At 47.1% G+C, this 22740-nt stretch overlaps 1 protein-coding gene across 2 annotated transcripts in view; it reads right to left on the reverse strand.

The window, feature by feature from the left end:
- Positions 1–22740, reverse strand: part of ABCA3 (ATP binding cassette subfamily A member 3) — a 642985-nt gene that overhangs the window by 379447 nt on the left and 240798 nt on the right. For both annotated transcript variants that reach the window (XM_086941282.1, XM_086941283.1), the window contains exon 5: positions 13915–14080. In XM_086941282.1, the coding sequence (XP_086797408.1) occupies positions 13915–14080 (166 nt within the window). The remainder of the gene's footprint in view (positions 1–13914; positions 14081–22740) is intronic.

The following is a 22740-nucleotide window of genomic DNA, read 5'->3' on the forward strand; positions in this document are numbered from 1 at the left end:
GGTTCCTGGAGTTTTTTAGCAAGCCCGGCTATATTCCAAGACAACATTTTAACACCATCTCTGATTCGGAGGCCATCATTCTTTTTAGGTCTCGCCTGTCGATGCGCATGCGCATCGAGCTTGCAAGACTATGGGGGCTTACCAACTCTTTAACCAACTTGCAAGGAATCGCCACGATTCCTTGCAGTGCACGAGAAATTTAAGCTCAATGCGCATGCGCATTGAGCTTAAAAGCGCGTGCACATGCCCCCAGCCGCCTGCCTTGCCTACTCTCTCTCTTACTGCCTCCCCCAGCTCCGCCCCCTCACCTCTTGATTGCACGGCCGCTAGGCCATGCCTCCCCTACTCTCCTCCCCCCTCCTCCTCCTACTCTCCTCCCCTGCCTGCTCGTCTTTAGTTTGCCAATGGCGCCCGCGTTTTTTTTGTAAAGGGGTTTTCGTAAGCGGTAGCAGCACGCATTTTATTACAGCTCCAGTCCTCTCCAAGGATCAGTTGTGTTTCACCTTCGGTATGCCATACCCTTTCTTCATTAAACCTCTAATTATTTCTAATTTCCTTCTGGGTTAAAACAGCTGCAGTCTAATGGGTCGCCGTTTTGCAGTTTTATAAATACAGCTTTATTTTGTGAAACATTTTGATTTACCTTTATTTTGAAGAAGGTGGCCGCCTCGGTGTTTAGAAGCTGACTCACTTCTTGATTGCACGCCTCCCCTACTCTCCTCCCCCCTCCTCCTCCTACTCTCCTCCCCTGCCTGCTCGTCTTTAGTTTGCCAATGGCGCCCGCGTTTTGGATGTTAGGCACGTTGTGTATCAATGATCATTAAACTGCAGAGCGATATCACTAATTATAAAAGCCTGTGGGTGCCTTTTCTAACACATGCTCATTATCTGGAGATGGAGAAAATTAATGAAAATGTTTTATTTCTATGAAAAATAAATACTTGAGAAGTGTGAGGTTTCTGCTGTTCAGTTGAGTGAGGAATTAAATCCATACATCGAACTAATTGAGGTTATTGATTGAGATAAATACACAGAACAGGGGAGCCATTTTGAAGATATTTTGGCATTTCATTGGGATATTAGTAGTGTTGACTTCAGGGGTTTCCATCAGGCAGTTTTAGTATCATCATACACATAAAATCTATAGAAGCATGGGGCAGGCAGCTCAGCAATCCAAGCATTGTTGCATTCCGTGTGAAATTTAGAAGCTTCCCTAAGTAACCTTCCGTAGCCTAGGCAGAGAAAAGTTAAGACAATAAACCAATTATCTTAACTCCAGTGAATATGAAGTGGCCAAAAAAATAATTGAACCCTACATTTTGTCATACATCACCTATAAATGAATTTTTGTTTATTTTCTGTAGCTTGAAGAATGATCCGTGCAGAAATATGTAATAAGTGAAACAATATTATTACAGAACACGTGCTAGTTCCTAGGAGCTTTGACCTCTTTAAATGAATTCCTTGGCAGGCACGCTCTAGAATGTTCTGTCCATAACAAATCCTTTGGTCACCTGACTGCGACTGGAAGAGCGCTTTGTGCTACTTCCGGTTTTACATTTGTTGTCTTTTGTGAAGGCAATGCCCCCTTTTGCGACACAGTACTTCACCTTTCCTTTTGTCTTAGAGTCTTCCTAAGTACTTCTGTAAGCCTCCTCCTCCACCCCCAGCCCACATATCCCCCGAAAATCCGGGTGCTAAAAATGCATGGATAAATCCCAGCCATACAAAGTGCAGAGGGTTGGATGATACCGTTAAACAAAAGGGCACTTCTTTTTAGAAGCAGTGAATTACCTTTATTTGTGTCAAGATATTGCTAGATCGTTTTTTAGCACTTTGCTCAGTAATAAAAAAAAATGCAACGTGCCTTTTACAAAAATCCTTGAATGTACACCTGGTTTAATTCATGCACCTCCAGAACGGCAGTAAGTAGTTGAAGAATAGTTTATTGAAGTGTACAAATAACCAGATGAACCTTCATGGTTAAAAAATAGCGGTTGAAGAAAAGTTTATTAACTTTTACAGCTAACCTTATATACCTGTATAGTTAAAAAAAACACACAGTTCATGAATAAAATGCCTTTCCAAATTTACTTGCCTAAATTATTACAATAAGTTAACAAGTATTAGTAAAGCCAATAGGTCCGGCGTTGGTAGCCAGCCGTTTGCCTTTTGGCTTTGTCAGTGATTGTTTTCTTTTGTCATGATATTTGCAAAATGTGATTGTTGGGGACGCTGTAGGGCCTCTATCTGTTCCCTCTCCCCGCTCCGCCCCCTCCCCTGCCCCCGCTGCCCTTTTAACCCCTGCAGGCCTTCCACCTCCACCCAGCTGCTGGAATGTGGGATGGCCTCTCCCTATTCTGTGCTATGCACGAGCAGTGGGTGGAGGTTTCCTGTTGACGACAAACTAAAGCAACACAAATAACCCTGCTACGAAAACCTGTGGCCTCGCATCCTTTTTTTTGCGCTGCTATTTTGAAAAACTGTTGTCACAAGTTAATTGATTCCTTGCTTTTTTATTTTTATTAATTGTTGCTACGCCTAACTAGAAATACCCCCCCCCCCGATTAAAAAAAAATCCTCATTCGTCCTTGTTTATTCAACAAAACATTCTGCATTTTTTTATTTTTCGTGTTTCATTTCTCGACCATCGCCAGTTTTAAGTCTGGTCTGACACAGCAGCTGTCTCAAAGTCTTGTTACCAGCTCTTTAAAATATGCACAGGGGGATTTACTTTTTACTCGGGGTGTAATGCTACCGTATTTTTGTCTTCCAAGAAGTATTTCTTAGAATGCGGGGCTGACTTGTATCTAAAGAAACACTCAATCCTCATGTATACCGTAAGCCTTTATTTTTTACTTTGTTCCGGCAGTAGCCAAACCAGTATGTCTGGATTTTAGTGCTACAAACGGCATTGGTACACGTGAAAGGCGCTTGTGAATGGCTGCATGCCAGGCAGCCATACCCCAGCAGAGCGTGCAGTCTATCGACGTGCAAGAGGGGCCCGTGGGGGGGTCTCCGAGGGCCGTCGGTCACGGGTCTCTTTCATGGCCGCTCATTTTAAAGTCCTCATGTGAAATGTGCTTTTGCAACGACCGGCTCAAACAAACCCGTCTTTCCGAATCACCATGCTGCTGGTGTCTGGACTCGGACAGGCTTGAAGTCTTTGCCGTTTGGAGGTGTGGCTACCAGTTGAATGTTTGACATCCCAGTGAATGACCCTGGGGCACGCCCCCTTATTCCTTTAAACGTGCCCTTCAGACATCTCACATAATCTTGGCACAGGCCTAGTCTTCCTGTCATTCTCGCTCGTTCCATTTCTCCTCCCCCCTCCCCTTATCTGCCTTCCCTCCTCGAGGTTCTCCGACGCCCGCACCCTTCACTTTCCGGCCCACTGCTTGTGCTCTCGTCAGTCACTCTCTGCCGGCCTGTGTATGCCAGGCATGCCTCTGCTCTTTGGTAGCCTCGCTGGGCCCCTCTATGCCCGCTGGACCCCTCTATGCCCGAGCTTCCTCCATTCCTTCCGTATCGCTGCCTGTCCTGCCCCCCCACCCCTTCGTCCCTCCCTGAGCCCCCCTCCCTCCCAGCAGAGCCCCTAACCTTCGCACCCCGCAGCTGATGCGCCCTCCCTATTCTCCTTGTCTTACCAATTCCTTTACTCTGCCGACCCCTTTTTCCTACCACTTACCCCTTACGCCGGGTCTTCTGTGGCTGCCTGCGTTGGTGCCCCATCCCCCCAATCCCTTTGGCGCCCTTTCCTTCTACCACGGTTTCTCTTTTGCACCCTGCTATCACCCCGAGCCCAACCACCCGTACATTTCACTGGGACCGCTCTTAATAACATTCTATGCCTTAATCGCTCCATTTACTGGTCGCCTCTGCTGGGAGCCCCCACCAGCTCCGTACTCACAAATATATGCCTAATCCCTCCAGTATACCTTGCGTGCCTCTTCACCAACCAGTGACCTCCAACAATATGATGTTGCTACACATGTAATATCCGCCTCGTCCTTCCCTTTAAACGGTAACTTTCACAATTACTTGCCACCCCGCGATGTCCTTGCCTGCGTGCAGCACAAGACCCCTTGCCCCTACTCCGCCCATCACCAACCCACAAGCTAGCCTAGGACCGACCCCCACGGTCCCGGGCCAGTGAAGCCAGCACCAAGAACCCCAGCTGCCCCCCCTATCCTCCGACACCCCTTGCTGTGCTTCTCTCCCCTGCTGCACTCTCCTGCTCTCTAGAGATGTGGCCTAACGACCAGAGCTGCCATCTAAGTCACGTAAATACAAAACATGTTGCATTCCAAATGCTATAGGTGTCACATTCGCGAAAGTTATAACTATTGGCATTGTAAATGACAAAGATATCAATTTAGCTATTTTAAAAACTAACAAATAAATAAAATATTTGTCATTTACAAGACCAATAGCTCCAACTTTTCTAATGCGAGACCTATTGCATTTCCAATGCTTGTTTTTTTAAAAACCTTTATTAGTAGCATTCAGTAAAAATACAGGCATGGGCCTACAACCACGGGGGCCGGCCGCTAGACAAATCAAAAGTCGTTAATATCACAATATGACACAGCTCATCAGCCGACAACCCAGGGGTCCGGCAGAGATTCAAAGTAAAGCTTGTATTGGAATACATAGTCAAAGTTCAGGATAGGACAGAGGTTTCATTTTATATTATATAAGAGAGGATCAGGTGCCATACAATCAAACAGAAGAAGCGGGGGGCAGGGTAAAAACAGGATATACATGTAATGACCATTATAATAAAAATTTGGCGCCAGAGCATCTAAGTCGATACAAAAGAACATACAATATGAATTTCCATGTTGCGCCAATACTCAAAGCCCGCCCACCCACAAATCAAGATATCATAAAAGCGAAAGCCCTAAGTACAAGCATACGATAAGAATCCAAATGATTTGTAGTTATACTGACCCTACAAAGAGAAAAAGAAAGAAGAAAGGCCATAGAAAATAAAAAAGGCAAAATAAAAAAAAAAACCTTCAGCCCCCCAGCCTGCACCCCTGCAAATGGCTACAGCCTGACCCCACTAGCAGCGTGCCTGTCGCCCCTAACAACTAAAACCCCAAAGGTAGGAAAAAGAAAAGTGAAGGAGGGCCTATTCACGTGGGCTCCCAGCCCCTTTAGACCCCCCGCCTGAAACAGCCACCCCCTGTCAGCAAAAGATAACCGTATGACAGCAATGTAGAGAAATTAGAGGGTACCGTGAGTTACCGCCCAGCCTCATGGAGCAAACAATTGCAGGTCCAACACTTGTAAAAGCCATGCCAGCCCATCCCGATCCAGCCGATCTTAACCTTGGCCCTTACGAACAAAAACACGAACCCCTTCCAGCGAGACCCAGAGGCACACAAAGAAGCAATAAAGAAGAGAAGATTCAGCAAAAATCAGCCCATGGCTACAAGCAGGCAGTAAGTCCTCAAGAACCGTAGATGCAGACGAACTCTCCCTCCGAGATGAATAGTCCCAATGTGTCTTGAACAGGAGTCGTAGCGTCGCCAGGAAAGGAGAAGATGACCACAAAAGAGATGAAAAGTCACAGACAAAAGTCTCTGGAAGGGGAACGCCTGACGATATCTCCAAAGCCGGCAATAGTGAAAAGTTCAGCAATACCATGCCCTCCTCGGGAACACAGTCTACCAGGGCACCATCCGATGATTCCATTACTCGTTTCTTCACTGGGTCCTCGCACGGAGTCAAAATGGCCGCGTTTTGAATGGCTGTAGAATCCCGGTTCAACAATAAGGCCGGGCCCGGTTCCACCAGGAGAATTTCAGATAGGCGCGAATCCAATCTGCTCAGCAAAGTATCCACATGTGAGCGGAACGCCCAAAGTTCTGCCAGTATTAGCCACAGCGATGGTTCATGCACCGTTCGATCCATAATATCGTGTTCGGTATCAATCACTATTACCTCCCCGGGTGATTCCGGCACCCACGGGGGGGATAGACAGGATCTCGAACGTGCAATTGCGAAGGGTGACCAGTCTTTGTTCACAACCACGGTCAACCCAGTTAAGGCCGCAGGCCAGTGACCCCGAACCACCGAACCCTGGCGGGAGCAAACCGGGGCCGCGGGACGGGGGCCCCCACCCGCAGCCAGCAGCACGCAGACTCACTTCTCCGTCGATACTGAGCAATGAAGACGATCGCCACCAAATCCGGGCTGAAACAAAGCCTCCACTCCGGTCGACCGGGCCCAGCCTGAGTCTCCTGACCGATGTTGTTGCACTGCAGCCCAGCCGTGAAAGTACTCCAGGCCCCGGCTTCACCGCTGGAGCAGGCCGCAAACTTACACTCGATTTAACTCCGTCAAACAAGATGATAAAAGTTTCCGGATTTCACCATCGGAGTGCTGGACAGTTCATGCGCACAGAGGCTAGGCGTTGAGTCAGGATATCGCAGCGGGTTACGAGGGTCGACGGAGCCGGGAGCCTAAGCAGCCATCTTGCTTGCTGACGTAGCTCCTCCGGCCACCATTGTTTATGGCACTAGGCCCTTCTACCTCAGCAAAATTGGATACTTGACTTCCAATGTGGCAATACCTTTCGCTGGGTACTTCCAAATTAGGTTGCCCATCCAGATCATCTAGATCTTGATCACCAGCCATTCGGTACTGCGTGGCCACCACCAAGGGAGGCAAATTACTCCACAGGTTCAGTCAATCTACAGCTTCAAGATTGTTTTGTCCCACCAAAGCATATGGAGCAGCACCACAATTATCTATGCCAGTTTTGTCTTGCCTAAAACAGATTTTAGAGTTGAAGAGTGAGTGGGTTCTTAGATTCAGGGTTATTAGATTGTTAGCAATGGGTTTTGAGTGAAAGGTTTACCTTATATCATCCAAATCCCATTCTTCTTGCTGTAACCGTTCAGCACTCTTTATATCAGATCTGATTACAGAAAGACCCTGTCATTTCGTTCTTATCCAATGTATGGCTTTGTTTACAAGGGAGTCCCAATCCTCCCTACTACCTGGTTTTAATCTTGGAACATTGGTAAGAAAGACATTGTAGGATTTAGATTTCCCATTAATTGGGTAATAAGGTACCTGGCGAGATTCTTGTTGCCATACTCGGCCCCTATGCTCCCTCCCACATTCCCAAACACCCTGTGGTGGTCTGTTTAAGCATAAATTGTCTGGATGTATATTTGAATGTGACGCTATTTGCTGCGATGCTGCGATGTATGCGCTCTATGATGTTCCCGCAAATTAGTCACCAGGTACCCCAAATTAGGTGGAAAATTAGGTATTAAACTTATGGTATCCCTTTGATGTGCTGTATGATTTGGGGGACAATTCAACATCCCTTCAGTTGGTTTCCTCGCCAGGAATTAGTTCTGTTTGGTTAGAGGCGTGCAAAGTGGGGCAGGTTTGTAGGGAAGGTAGGTTCGGGCTTTGGAAGAAGGATTGATAAATTTGTGTGACCTTATCTGTGAAGAAGCTGGCGATTTCTTCGCAACGTTCTTTGGTGGCTATTAAGTCCTGCAAGGGTGTGCTGTTAGTTTGTCTTTTAACAATGTTGAAGAGTTCCCCAGGTCTATTCTTAGCCTGGTCTAGCTGGCTGCGAAAAAAAGAGGGCTTTTCTCTGAAGATGTGATTTTTATATGTTATGTTATGTTATGTTAAAGGGGGTACTTTTATAGCGCATGGCTACTCCGAAGAGTGTCCCGGCCCTGAAAGAACCTCCCGGACCCAGAGTGTAGGGTAGAACGAGAGAGAGCATAGCACAGAATGGAATGAGTTATTGCGTGAAAAGCAGGGTCTTCGGATCCTTCCTGAATGCCAGCAGATTGGTGTTGGATCTGAGTGACAGAGGAAAAGCGTTCCAAAGCCGTGGGGCAAGATGTTTGAAGGAACGCCCCCCACAGCGCGCACGTTGGATCACCGGGGTGACCGCCCTGGCCTGGGTGGAGGAACGCAGGGATCTAGAAGGCAGATAGAAGCTGATCCGTTTCCGAAGATAACAGGCACCTGTACCATGAAGGGCTTTAAAGGCAATGGTCAGGGCTTTAAAAGTGATCAGCTTCTTAATGGGCAACCAGTGAAGGGTTCTGAGAAGTTCACTGGCCCTGACTCTCCTAGTGAGGCCAAAGATTGCCCGGGCCGCAGAGTTTTGCACAACCTGGAGACACGCAAGGAGGAAGTCCGGAAGGCCTAGGTACAGCACGTTGGAGTAGTCCAGGCGAGAGCCTATCAGGGCCTGTACCGTGATCTTTCTATGCTCTAAGGGTAAGAGCAGCAGAAACTTCCTCAGCATCTTCAGGATCGTAAAACACTTGCCGGCCAGATCAGACACCTGGGCCCTGAAAGAGAGGCTGTTGTCAATCTGGATACCCAGATTTTTAGCAGCCCCTGAATCGCTGGCAGGAGGGAACATGGCAGTAGGCCACCATTCCTTCCATCTAGGGTCCGCGGGGCAGCCGAAAAAAAGCACTTCGGACTTATCGGAGTTGCACTTGAGGCTGTTGCGACTAAACCAGTCAAACACAGCCCCAAGGCAACCCCGGATGGACGCCCCATCAAAATCGCAGCCCCTGTCGCAGGTGAACAAGAGTTGGGTGTCGTCCGCATACGACACGATCTGGGCCCCAAAATCTTCCGCCAGTGCGGTTGTAAGTAGATTGAGGTGCATAGTCTAGGGGTTGTCTCGATGACCTTAATGCCTACCTGAGTTGTCGTCTTTCATTATTGAGATCCACGTTGAGCCACGAGTTTGAATTGACGGATCTCAGTTGTTTCAGTTTGAGTGGAGCAACTTGATCTAACACCTTAGTCATTGTTGTGTTAAAATGTGCTCGGAGGTCATCGGCTGTGTGAGTGGGGGGATGAAGCCGTAGATGGGCATGAATCTTGGATTCCAGTTCAGTGATGGGGACTTCTTTGATGTTCCTGGTCCAGTGTTTAGGGTTGGCAGCTTGTGTTGGTTGGTCTCTAGCGTGTGAATCGATATTAAACAATATAAGGTGGTGGTCGGACCAATCAATGGGAGAAATCGATCTCAGAGAGACCAGCTCATTTTTGGTGACAATCACATTTAGAGTGAGATGATAAGACATGGCGGTACTGCTGCGAAAGCACAAAGCGAATATAGCTTAATGGCAGGCACAGACTGATCCACTTTAAATTCCTGTAGAGGGTGTACTACACCCCAGAGAGACTCCACAGATATGGACTGAGGCCCACAGCACACTGCGAGCAGTGCCACGCTGCTGACACGGACTTCCTGCACTTGGCGTGGATCTGCCCGGGTGTTCAGACTTTTTTGGGCGATGTGTTTTCGGAAATGAGCCGAATTCTGGAGGTTGACATCCCCCCGGAACCGAGCTTGGCACTGATTGGCAACCAGGCGACTCCCAGTAGCACTCTGCAGGCTCATGGATATGGGGATGCTAATGGCTAGGAGAGTAGTGGCACACTGTTGGATGAGAGGTCCGCTCCCAACCAGAAATAGATGGGCGAGGGACATGCTGTACTGTAGCACACAAGCAGAACATTATAGCGAACTGCAACCCCCCAAAAGCTGCCCTAAAAACTTTTGGGCCCTACCTTATTGGAAGGGAGAGTGGGGAGTCTGAAGGCCTGGAGGAGACGGTAATAGGTCAGCAAGCCAACACTGATGCCTGAGCCTCGGCTGGAGTGAGTGGTAAGCTGTGCGAACTATTTGGAGAATGCAATGCAGGGTAGAGTGAGGATGGAGAGAGCTGTGGACGTGGAATGGATAGGCGAGATTGCAACACAGATGAGACTTTCATCTCTAAGTTAGTTGGAGTAATACACTGCGGACATATACTCACTAGGGACATTCGTGGTTGAGACGTAAAGGTTGCTGAAGAGTACACTGAGAATAAGGGCAGCTATAACACAGAGCCTGACTGCACTAAAGCGTGCACTCCATAGCCGCACACAATGATCTTCACAATGTTGGGGTGGGGGAGGGGGAGGGACTGTTGAGGGGGTTGGGGTAGTTATTTGAGTTTAGCTAAGCCACTGACATACCTATCTTGAACACTAGCTACGGAATAACGGGGGGAAAGGGCGGGGTCGCACTTGCAGTTGCAATAAGTATTGGGGCAAGAAGCTCTCGCCTAGTGCTGTTGGCGGCGGCGACTGCGAACTGATTAGTTGCTATGACAAACTCACCGCCGGAGCCTCGGGTTGTCGGCTGAAGGGCTGTGTTCCAAAGTGATTATTATTCATCCGACATAGGTATAATATGCGGCCGGCCCATGAGGTTGTAGGCCTGAAGCTGTGTACTCGGAGTTTGTGGTGTTAACAATAAAATTTTAAAAAAAGAATAAGTAAATAAATAAAATAAATCACATTTAGAGTGGCACCTTTGATGTGAGTTTGTTCATTGCAAAGTTGTTTAAGGTCATTGATTTCAAGCAAGTTGGACTATGGTGTCTTCTTGGTTATTCCAGTGGAAACTGAAGTCCCCCAGGAACATGTCTTTTATATCAGTTACTGAGAATCATGTTACTAGGACGGTTACTTCTTCGGCGAAGTGGGCACGCTCACCCGGTGGGTGGTAGTTGGTGGGGAATTTGATGGCCGTGGAGCCTTTGACTGTAAGTTCAACACCAAAGTGCTTAAACGTCAGATATTCTGCATTTTTTAATGTGGCAAGTTGTATACCTTCTTTCTGAACGATAGCTAGTCCGCCATCTGTTCTAATCGGTCTATCCTGTCTGATAATGTTGTAGCCTGGAGGAGTGAGTATGTCTAGCATGCGGGAAGAGTGGTCATTGTGTCAGACTTCGGTGAGGAAGGCTATATCAATTTTTTCACGGAGTATAACTTCAGCAATATCTGTGGCGTGTTGTACTGCTGATCTACAGTTGAGAAGCATACATGATATAGGACAGGGATAATCATTGCTGGAACGTACTGTATGAATAGTTGTGTATGGAGCAGGTGTCTGGGCGAATAAACAGTTCTAGGGATTCGGTTTGTGCCAAGTATTAAAAGGATTAAGAAGGGAGCTGTAATCCGACTCATTGTGAGGTAAAAATTGTCAATATCAATGGCTTCCGGATTAGAGATGGGCTGGAGAGCACGGAGGGCACATTGGGTCTGGCCGTCCAAAGGAGTAGGGAGCCATGTGGTGCTTTGTAGGGCCATGGGGGGGGGGGGGGGGGGGGCAGTCTGGGGGGTGTGGGGGGTGCGATTGCCCAGGGTGTGTGACCAGAGTGGCTTAACCTGGTAAGGAAGGTATTGACTTAGATGGAGGATGTCAGCAGCTAGAGTAGATTTTTTTTCTCCATTCGGATAAGTCGTTGTGTAAGTGAGTCAATTGTGCTTCTAGCCATCGGTGGGAGCATTGTATGTCTAGGGTCAGTGGCAGGAGACAGTACTGGGGGTATTGGGTTATGTGGAAGGATGGTGTTATCGGGAATAGGAGTGGGGATTGATTGCACAGGCGGAGTCAGATTATTGATGCTTCCAGACTTGGGATTGAGAGGGGGCATTGGAGGTCTTGGGTCAGGGTCAGGCGCATGCGCAGTGCTTAGAGGGAGGTCAGTGACCTTGGGGCTAACAGTGACCTTGGCAGTGAGGAGAGTTTGGGCATGTGGAAAGGGTGCAGAGTATTGGGGTTAGAGATAGTTTGAGCAAGCAGAGTCGGGTCTAATGTAGTCTGGATGGGAGTTCCTAAAGCGAGTTCTCTAGTGGATCGACTGTAGTTGGTGTCCGATCTGCCTATCGCGGGATAAGCTTTCGAGGGTTTATTAACAGAGTATTTGTTGGTCAGGGTGGGGGTTATTACAGTCATTATGGTGGATATTTGTTGGGGGGGTGAGATAATGGGGGTATTGTGATTGTAATGAGTAAAGGTGGAAGTTTCTGTGTTGGAGAGTGAGTCGGCCGGAAAGGGGGAACAGGTCGGTTCTAGGTTTTTTGTCAGGGGGGGGGAGGGGGTATGGGAGAGTGGGTTAGGAGCTTCTGTTGAGCTAATGCAGAGAATAGTGTTGGGAAGTGACAGTCAAAAGTGGTGAGGTGAGGGTCGGTGGGCTGTATGAGAATTTTTCTGTTCTGAAGATGGAGATGGTGAGTTGCCCCTCTAATGGTAGAGGAGACAGACGTGGACATTTTTTAACCAAAGCGTAGTTTGGTTACTTGGAGGTAGAAAAGGAAGATGTTTTCCCATTTTGTTGGGCGTTTAGTGTAAAAGACAAAGTTGGTTTTCTTATTGCCGTCTGTTGCGCTGTGGTAGTCGTCAACTATAAGTGTTTCTTGGTGCTGTTTCAAAATTCTGTGCTTGAAGTTTTTTTTGCGTTATTGAACATATTTTCCAGGTAAATTATGGTCTATGAGTTGGGTCCGTAGCACACGAGAGCTGAGTTAATGGAGAGATTTAGTGGGAACATAGTTGATGATTGATTGGGAAGTCAGGTTACAGCTGTAATGCTCCCTAGGGGGATGTGTGGCTTACCACACAATTTAATTCTCCGAATCCTTGAAAAGGCGTTGTGTTCTTCCTTTAAATGTTTGAGGGTCCAGCTAATCCAGGATGTTTGCAAAATTGTATGTGCAGGAGGAGCTTAAGTTACAGAAGTTGGGTAACTTTTGATGTGCGGTAGGGGTAAATACATGGGGTTAGGGCTTCTTCGATCCACTGTTAGTTTAGGTAAATGGAGCTAGGTAGTGGAAAAGTCTTCAGAAGTTAGGTAACCGTTTATAAGTGGGCAGGGGTAAAATACATGGGCATTAGTGGTTCATTGGTCTATTGTAAGTATAAGGGCTGTACAATTCTAAGATGGCTGCCGTATTAGAAGAGTACGAGGAGGGAAAGGCAACAGTGGTCATTTGTTCATAACCATTGTTAGGTGGGAAGGTGATACAGGAATTCCAGGGCTTGCTTAGTCCTTTGCTTAGTCCTTTGTCAGATTCAAGGAGGAGGTGAGGCAGAAGGCAGAGATTAAAATGATGGCCTTTGGTGAGTGAGGTGTATTGCGAGCGAGCGAGAAGAAAGGTGCTCCTACACTCAGTTTAATTCTGTGCATGCTTCATCCATTCCCGACTATTCAACTGATTATGAGCGGATACCAGCAGGGCACCAGTGTGGGAACCAAATTGTGGAAGCCATTCTGGAGCAGCCCTTATGTAAATGTAAATGTAAATGTAAATGTGGGTGTACTTGTAAAGCGCACTGCGACTCCATGGAGTATCCTGGCGCTGAAGACCGCTGGGGAACCCGTCCTGGTTTTCCCTGTGAGATGGTCCCTTTCTAGGTATCTCCAAGGTGAAACCTGGCATCCCCGGCGTCTGTGGGGGGCCGTTGTAGAGATGAGGCAAGCTTAATGCCCAGAGTTGCAGAGTGTGTTCCCTGGTTAGAGTAGGCACCGAGGCGAGAATTATCGAGTCCGTTTTGACCCTGGTCCATGACCCTGCCGCGTCTGGAATTGAACCCTGGTCTAGGGCCGTTCTCTGCTTACGGGTCTGCCGCCTCTAATCAGTGAGCCACACCACTCTTATCCCCTAGCACCAAGATGGTCGTCAGCCCCTAACAGAGAAAACGAAACTCAAACACAGGACTCAATTCATGCTCGCCTTCCGGGCTTTAAATGACACCTTAATTTCAAAGCACACCTAAGCTAGCTCCTTCAAGCTCCAGAGACCAGCGCTTTCAGATTGGCAGAACATAAAATCATTATATAAAACGGGGCTGACAACAAGATCTTACTAATATCTTCAGAGCAGTGGAAATCACTGATTGACCAACAGAAAAACTAAGTGTAGCTGAATTCTGTCATTAATGCTCACTGTAAATATACCACAGCGCAAGAGCTAAAACGTAACTCTGACGCACTACATACTAGGGAAAAGACAAAGCAACCCTATTTCTACCGCCAAATGGTGCAAATAAGTCCATACCTGGTGTCCCTCCATCTGAGTACTGGGGTTCTCGTGGGCCAGGAAGCTGAAAGATTGGAAACAGGTAGCGGGTGTGCCAATCTCTGTCCATATTGGGGTTGAGGCCAGTCTGCTCACTCAGGGGGGCATTCCGTGGGCTGTACTTGAAGCGAAGGTGATACTTTACCTAGAAAATACGGCACAAGGTATTAAAATTACATCAGTGTTTTGCAAACAGGAAAATTGGTAAGAAGGTAGAGGAGAGAAAGACAGAAAGCGGGTGTGTTTCTCAGTGCTGCTGGAGGTGGGAGTTTTTATACTCTGGACATATCAAACAGCCCCTATACAGTTTTACAGAGTGCCTTGCTGCTGAAGATCCAAATAGTATTTCCTTGCAACAATATTTCACCAGGTCAGAAGTGTTCATTTGTAGAGATGAATACAGTGCTCTACATTCTTGTGTGCGCTCAGATAAACCATGTGTGCACAACTCCTATCCTTCCTTCACTAAACTGAAGAAACTTTGCAGCCTGTTCCTTTCCCAAACAGAAACTAAAGTGGCCACTAAGGTTGAGACATCCACATTCATAGACTAGAATGTATAGAAATTGCTACTTTCTGCCAGGAGCATTTTAGAATCAATCGTTTTTATTAAGCGGGACACGGAAAAAGAAACACAGCTTCATGCCTACATCCCAAGGCCGGCAGAGCGGTTTGCACATTCGAGCCATCAGCTCAGGAGGCGGCCGCTCGAGGAGCAATCACTCAGAAAACTGCACCGGTTCCCTTTTAAAGTGTACTAACAACCCAAGAAAAGATAAACATTGAATAGTTAGCTGACCTAGTGACCCAATGCGCAACCTGGCTGTAAGAAAAGGCGTCCTAGGATGGCAAGTCATAATCTTTCTGCTGTTGGACAAATGGGATCAGGCCCTCAGTATCAAAAAGGGATCCTACCCTCTTACACCCCTTCTCTCACCATCTGTGGAACACAACAGATGCCTGCCCCGGAGGAAAGTCTGGGTTGTCAAAAATGGGAGCCAGCGACGAGGGGAAGGAAGTCCACCCTTTCTTCACAGCGATACCATCCCACACTTTGAGGGTAGGCGCGGTGACCAGGGAAGAATATAGTCCCCACGCCCTATGCCTACGGGGCAGCCATAGCTCCCTGCATATGTTCACCCCCGCAACTGACTGATCCATGAAAAGCCAATGTTTGCTAGACAACTGTCTATTCCATTCCACAATAAACCGTAAACACGCCGCATGATAGTAGACACCAACCAGCGGTAGACCCAGTCCCCCCTGCCTTTTCGGGGTCGCCATTTGTGCCAGGTAGATGCGCGGCTTCTTACCCTCCCATACAAAGCGGGTTATAAGTGACTGCAATTTCTTAAGGGCTCCTAGGGGCGGCGCCAGCGGAAGCATTTGAAAAATGTACAAGACACGGGGTAGTACCGTCATTTTGACCGCTGCTACCCTCCCAAACCAAGCCAGTTTGAGGCGCGACCAGGCGTCCAGAGATTTGACCGTGTGGTCCAACAGCCAAGCATAGTTCAGCGACACCGTTTTGGCGATAGTCGGCGCCACTTTGAACCCCAGATAATCCATGTCAGATTGCGCCCATTGGAATGTGAAGTCCCGCTGCAACGCCTCAACCTCCTCTGGTGGAATGGATAGATTTAGAATCCGTGATTTCGTCACGTTCACTTTAAAACCTGAGAGATCCCAAAGGCCGCAATTTCGCTCAGCAAAGCCTGCAAGGACCTTCGCGGGCCAGGAGCATTTTAAAGCAAAGCTTCAAAATGTATTTTGACAATCTGCCCTTGATGACACGTTTATGAAATCCATCCTTAAACAATTAACTTTTTTAAGCGAGCCCAATATATTGAGTCCCTTTAGAGCTAGTTCTACATTTTCAACTGCCCATTAATGTCAAATGCACTTTCACAAAATCTTCAACTAGCGAAGCAGTGAGGAGAGCACAACCCTTTCTCGCCTCCACTTCATGCATTACAAATTCATTTTTTCTCCTATTTTCCTTTACTCAGACCATTTTCAAAATACTTTAACTCTTTGATCATGTCTTGAATTACCTTGTTGCTTTACCACATTGAACACTTTCTACATGCTTGGTTTAATGAACGAGTTACTTACCTTCGGTAACGATGTATCTGGTAGAGACATAGTCTAGCCGCAGATTCCTTAACTTAGAATATCCCCAGGCGTCAGACTGGATCCGGAAAACTTTCTGCAGCAGCACCACAGCGCGTCATATATGCCCCTCCTGACGCGCTGACGTCAGTTTTCGTCAGAGAAACTTTTCAGCGCCACAACGCGCCGCCACCCCTAAAAAACTGTTAGAATATAGGAACAGTGTGCGAAAATGATGAAACAACATTGAATGGTGAAAAACAGCACCATAAAGGAAAGTGCCAGGCACTCTCTATTGCAAACTAGTGAAGGGAAAGAGCAGAGCACCGCTCTGACCTGAGAAGCAACCCAGCAAAAGTGAAGGCCAACCACCCTTGAAGGTAAATGAAGATGTAAACAACATCATGGCAGACGACAAAGTCTGCAACCTTAATGTATAACTGTGAAGGACAACAAGTCCGGCACACAGGAACTAGGACAATTGACCACAAGAAATCACCAGAAGAGACATTGTATCCCCATTAAGAGACCTATAACATGTGGCAGAGCTAATAGACTTCAAACCAATGGAGCACAGGGGTGGTAAGAGACCCCAAGGCGATAGAGAAGGGGAGAGCGGGGATGGGAAAAAACACAAATAGAACCCACACTGCACAACCGAGAGCGTAGGATTGAAAAGAATACATGACAAATGAGCATACCGACCAATTACAATACTGGCCGGAGTAGAGCTATGAAAACAGAATGAAGCATCAGCATCCTGTGTTGGAGTGAAGTGAAAGCGTCACCCTGCAGAAGGATCAAGCCACCCGGAGGGAGGCAAGAATAGAAAGCCCAACCTGAAAATGTCCTCGCAGAACAGGGAGGACGGGCGGGCGTTAAGGAATCTGCGGCTAGACTATGTCTCTACCAGATACATCGTTTCCGAAGGTAAGTAACTCGTTCATCTGATAGAGACGTCTAGCCGCATATTCCTTAACTTAGAATAGATACTAAAGCCATACCCATAGAGGAGGCGGGTCTGCGACTGAACCCCAATAAATTGCAGAGGCAACATAGCCGTCAACAAGGTGACGACTCACGGGGAACCGCAAACCAGCGCAGCCTCACCAGACCATGAAGCTCAGAAAGAGAGAAAAACATTGGGAGGCAAAGGTACCACAATCCGTTAAAGAACAGTATGAAGACCCCCGTATGTATACCGGGTGAGAGAAAGAAAACATACACTAGATAGGTCTGTGTGAAAAGGAAAGTTCATGACTTCGCAAGAAGTGGAACTGAACCCTGGGACTGATGGATCCGCAGAATTTGGCGTACTGACTGTAAGTAAAACCCAGAGAGAAGACAACCAGTAGGACAGAGTCAACACATACCAGTCCAGTATGCACAACAGTGGCAAAAGCACAGTTGAATCCGTACCAACCAAATACGTAGGACAGTATTGGCAGGATGCCGTTCCATGAACAGAAAGTGCGAGTAGTAGTAGAAACAGAAGACTTGCCGTTGGAGAGTCACTCCGTTTTGAGGCATGTGAAAGGCTGACGGCAACAATCAGAAGCACCCAAAACAGGTCTACAGTAAGAATGATAGTCAAGTGGAAGACCGGGCGTAACAGAAGCATACCGTGCAGACGGTATAACCACACAAAGTAGAACAAGAAGCCTCCTGTAGGGTTGCGTGAGCAGCCCAGATGCAAGAGACGGAATAGCAAGAAGGTAACCGGCAAAAAGGGGCACCAAGCAAGCTGGACATCCATATAAGAGAACTTAGGCAAGCAGACCGGGGCAATGACCACGGACACCGAATGAAGGAACGTTGACAGCACAGCAGATACGGAGGCAAAGAAATATGCAGAAAAATTAAGCGTAACACAGAGGATGCGAAAAGTACCAACAGTCATGAGGAAGCAGAAGTGAACAGAACAATGTTCAGACTAGTAAGCCACATTAGCCCCTCGCCCGGGAGGAGCAACACTCCCCCGCAAGATAGAGGAGGAGACGGAGCTAGACATGACAATCTGAAACAGTCAGGACCAACCGAATGGTCCAAGAACTCAAGAAGCGAGTATCCTAAAGAGAACACTTCCTTTGAGAGTGATACAGCAGGAATCCAAGCAGAAGTGTGTGAAACAGCTGTGCGGAAGCAGCAGGGAATGTGTAAATATTCCTGTTAGGAAAGTGCCCCAAAATCGAGGGCACAAGGCAAGGTACAGTAGAGAGGTACAGGGCGAAGCCGCCACCTTCAAAGATAAGCCCAGTAAGGGCTGGATTAATATTATTTTTTTACCCCAAGCCTTAAAGGGGAGGGGAGAACTAGCACCACAAAAGTGGAAGAAACAACGCAAACACCCTATGATAGCAATTATACCAGGGGCATTCCCAGGTTGCGCCAACACTAAGAATTGTATCTTGGTGCAAAAAGAGGATAGGGCATCAGTGGTGAGAACTGCGCCTGAACTGAACAGAACAAGGGCCTTAAGATAGTGACTGGCTTTGCGCCAAGTTTGGCGGCGCAAAGCCTCCGACTGAGCAAGAGCTCGTCCCACCGAGTCAGTGGCGTCAAGAGAAGAGCAGAGGGAGAATTGCGCCATTCCCCTGTATTCATGGCGCAGCTGCTAGCACTAGCAGAGGCGAAAATCTGGCAATTACATGCGTCTAACGACCTAGACTCCCTGGTGGGAGGCAACAGAGGCAGGGCGGAGGAAGGCTAAGTTGAAGGCTGCCTGAACAACTAGGCCCTGCGCCCTAGGGGGAAGGGAAAGAGAGAGCGGATCCTTAGGGGCAGGACGGTGTCGACGAGCTATGGCCCAATCAACAGGGTCACCCAAGGAAGGCCTCGTCCCTGTGCCCAGCATGATGTCAAACAAGGATGCAAAGGCTTCACTTCAACCAGCTCCTTATGGAGAAGATCCAACAAGGGATCAGGAGGCAGAGGAACCACAGGGGCCTGAAAACAATGAATATCAGCTGCCCTGTGAATAGCCCATGCGTAAGCACACTAGCCTCAGTTGCCATTTGGGGAGGTGACAATAACCCATCCGTAGGGGAAGGCTGGAGATTAACCCGTCCACTAGACCGCAACAGTGGAGGAGATCAAGGGAGTCCAGAGGAGCGTCAGCGTGTGGCATAAGAGGCGGTGTAGGTGCCGACACCGGCGTTGATCGATGCCACGTAGGAGTCGCATGGACGTTCGAGCAGTCTGGTGGAATATCAACCTCCTGAAATGGAGATGTGGACGTGGGCACCGGCGTCGAAGGACGTCGAGCGGAGTCATTTGGACGTCGACGACCTCCAAGGGGGACACAGGCTGGGCTCCATCCGATGTCTATCACACTGCAACATGTGGGGAACAGGGCGTCAAGTCCAGCGCCGCTTCTGACGTCGACCCAGGGAGCAGCGCTCCTGGCTATGCGGAGACTGACGGGGTGGGCTAGACGGACGACTGGGAGGACCCATGGGCCGTGTCCCGTCGGCGTCGAATCGGCTCCTGCACCGGATTCGATGCACTCTGCCGGAGCAGAGGACCAATCCACCGGCGAAGACCCGGCATGAGTGCCTTTCACCTCAATGGGACCCGAAGGCGCACCAATGAGAGGGGGGACCAAAGTGAGAGCGGAGTGCTTCAGAATAAGCCTCCATTTCGCCTCCAGCACCCGGACAGGGGGGTACGGAGGAGACGACCTTCGAATGCTTTTCCGGGCAGAAGTGCAGGCGCCCGCGTCACGAGTATGGGAGGAAGACCTCCTGGACTTATGTTTATGTTGCCCGCCTCCGAACTACGTCTGTGGAAACGACCTCGAGAGTGGGCTTAATCCTGAGAGGGAGAGCGGTGATGCGAAAGTACAGGACCGGACAACCGTGCAGCCAGCAATTTCATCCAACGCTCCCGTAAGGACTTTGCTTTTATCCGCTGTCAATTGTTGCACTCTTTGGAGTCATGGTGCACTCCGAGGCACCACATACATATGGCGTGCGGGTCCGTTACCGACATCTGACGTGCACCGGTCTCACACGCCTTAAAGCCCAAAGGCATTGCACACTGTTCCGGGACGCCAAAGGTGTCAAGAAGACCTGAAAAACAGGTCAAGGAACCACTGGTGTTCCAGGATCCGCGTTGGGACGCGGAAAAGGAGAAAACGGACGTCAGCGCGCCGGGAGGGGCATATATGGCTCCGCTGATGTCACGTCCGTGGATGACGTCAGGGCGGAGCCGTGCGACGCCAAACTCGGCGCGCAGAGGTGCTGCTGCTGAAAGTTTTCAGGATCGTGTCTGACGCCTGGGGATATTCGAAGTTAAGGAATCTGCGGCTATACGTCTTTATCAGATTTGCCAGGCTAAATGCTGGTATAGTTAATTGCTAGCCTTAAGTAGCTGGCATTGCCTTCACTATTTCATGGACAAGATAAAGGTCCCCCTTATTCTTGCTTACCCATGCTGGAGATTATTTGTCATATGCAAGTAACTTCGGCAATAACTGCAGCAGGTGCGGTCTCAAACATGAGGGCTGAACAAGGATTAGTATGGCGTGCAAAGTGTCCAGTTAAAATCATATTACTGAAACGAGATTGTGATGGGATGGGAAGGGAATGGCCCAGCATCAGACAGCACACTGATGTTTTCATTTTTACTTTACATGTTTAAATTACACATTTTAACAATCTGGAGCAGAGGAAGAAATATTTACCCAGAATCACCCATTTTTGGTCAAGTGCTGAAGCTGAGATTAGAAACAAGATTTCCACGTTCTGAAGGTGAGTCATTTAGACACTAAATCAGAAGTATTCAGAAGTGGGAGTTTACTTGACGAAATGCTTTCTAAAAACTGTCCAACGTCTGCCCATGGACTGGAATCTGCATCCAAACAAAGTTTGCTGAATTCATTTTAGATATCAGCAAATGTTAATAAAATGTTTTTCAAGTGTGCTGCTAAGGCAGCATATTCATCATGAGATGAGCTGCATCTTGAAGTACCAAATGTTCTCAAATTTTCCAAATTTGTGGCAGAAGTGGGAACCTATTTAAAAATACCTGTGAGAAGGGAATCATAACAGCGGTCCCTAATGGAGATTTCTTCAGCGACCTGGATGAGTGGTTTAAGCATTTTGCTTTTTCTTTTCCTTGTATCAAAAGTCTTTGTCGATGAAGTTCTCAATGTTCGGGAATACCTGCTAGTATATCATATTCAAGGCCTACTTAGGGCATCATTTGGTAACTTTAGATCTGTTTATTGTTACATTCATTAAATATTTGTCTTTCGGCTATATTTCTGATAAATATATAAATGAAAGTGCTAGGTGATCACAATAGAAGCATTGACAAAGCCAGTCGGTCTTGCCTATTCTATTCCTATTCAAACCACTTTATTCGGTTACTGAAAACCATAAAAGTACCAATCATTAACTCACAATGCATTATATAAAACAGATACGGTACACAACAAAAACATATACATTAAACAATAAAATTTCATAACCAATTCTTCAATAATAGAGTGATTTAAGAAAATTAGGACGGGATTAAAACTAAATTCATGAATACATAAAGTCTTCCATATGGTAAAAACAATAATGGCAATGCAACATTACAATAAAAAAAATTTAGTGATAAAAAGGCAAGTATTAAAAAAGTAGTAACATAGACTTTACAGTATTCTGATACCAGCATGGAGTGCCGCATTTTTCTAAGCCTCACTGCTGCGACAAGAAAGCTCACAATATTAACAAGCATTTGCAATGCAATAGGTCTCGCATTTGCATGAGTTTGAGCTATTGGCATTGTAAATGACAATGCCTTTTATTTGCGTGTTGTTTTAAAAACAGATAAATAAAAGGCACAATGCCAATAGCGTATACTTTCTCAAATGCGTGACCTATTGCATTACAAATGTGTATAGTGCTATAAAAAAAATTTTTTAAGCGTTAGGAGAATGCATGTCCTGTTTGCAAAAGCAGGCAGGACAAAGCTATTTCAGAAAATAGTGCTCGGAGGCTGTAAGTAAAGCCTATAGAAGTAACAACACACGTAACAAGGGGTGTTGCCATGGGATTTTACAAAATGTGTCAAGACGGTACTAAGGCGGGGCTACTAAGCCTATTGACCAATCAATAGTTATGGTTTACATTCGACAATAACAAAAGCCAATGAAAAATATAGGCGAAGGGTGGGCGGAGCTTCAAGTTCCTACCTAAATACAGCATTCCTCGCAGAACAGTGCATGTGCTGCCCAGGCTCGACCTAAAAATCAGATAATTATGCAGCATATAATGAACTACCTCGGTACTGAGGTAAATTCATACTGATGAAAAAACTCAAAGATGTAGAATCACTTTATAGTAGTTTCCCTTGGTTTACCTTGCACCAACTACTAATCTGGAATCAAACTTTTTGCAAAATAAATCATGCCACAATCTAGCCAACTTATTTGGTAAAGAAATTATATGTGATTACGAACAATGCCATTGAGATAGCATATAAAGAAAAAAAAGACAACGCAAAAGAGGGTCGGACTGTCCCCAATCATTAAAAGAGAATTGGAATGCTAATACGCCAAAGCCAGAACAGACTTCAGAACAAAACAGAAAACATGTATTATATAAGCAAATCTGAAGGTGTGATCACACAAACAAATATGTACTTAAGAGGAGAACATTGATCTCTCGTTTTCACCATAATGGGAACAGTGGCACTATACAA

This window comes from Lissotriton vulgaris, chromosome 10 (assembly GCF_964263255.1).
Source record: "Lissotriton vulgaris chromosome 10, aLisVul1.2, whole genome shotgun sequence".
Lineage (NCBI taxonomy): Eukaryota > Metazoa > Chordata > Amphibia > Caudata > Salamandridae > Lissotriton > Lissotriton vulgaris.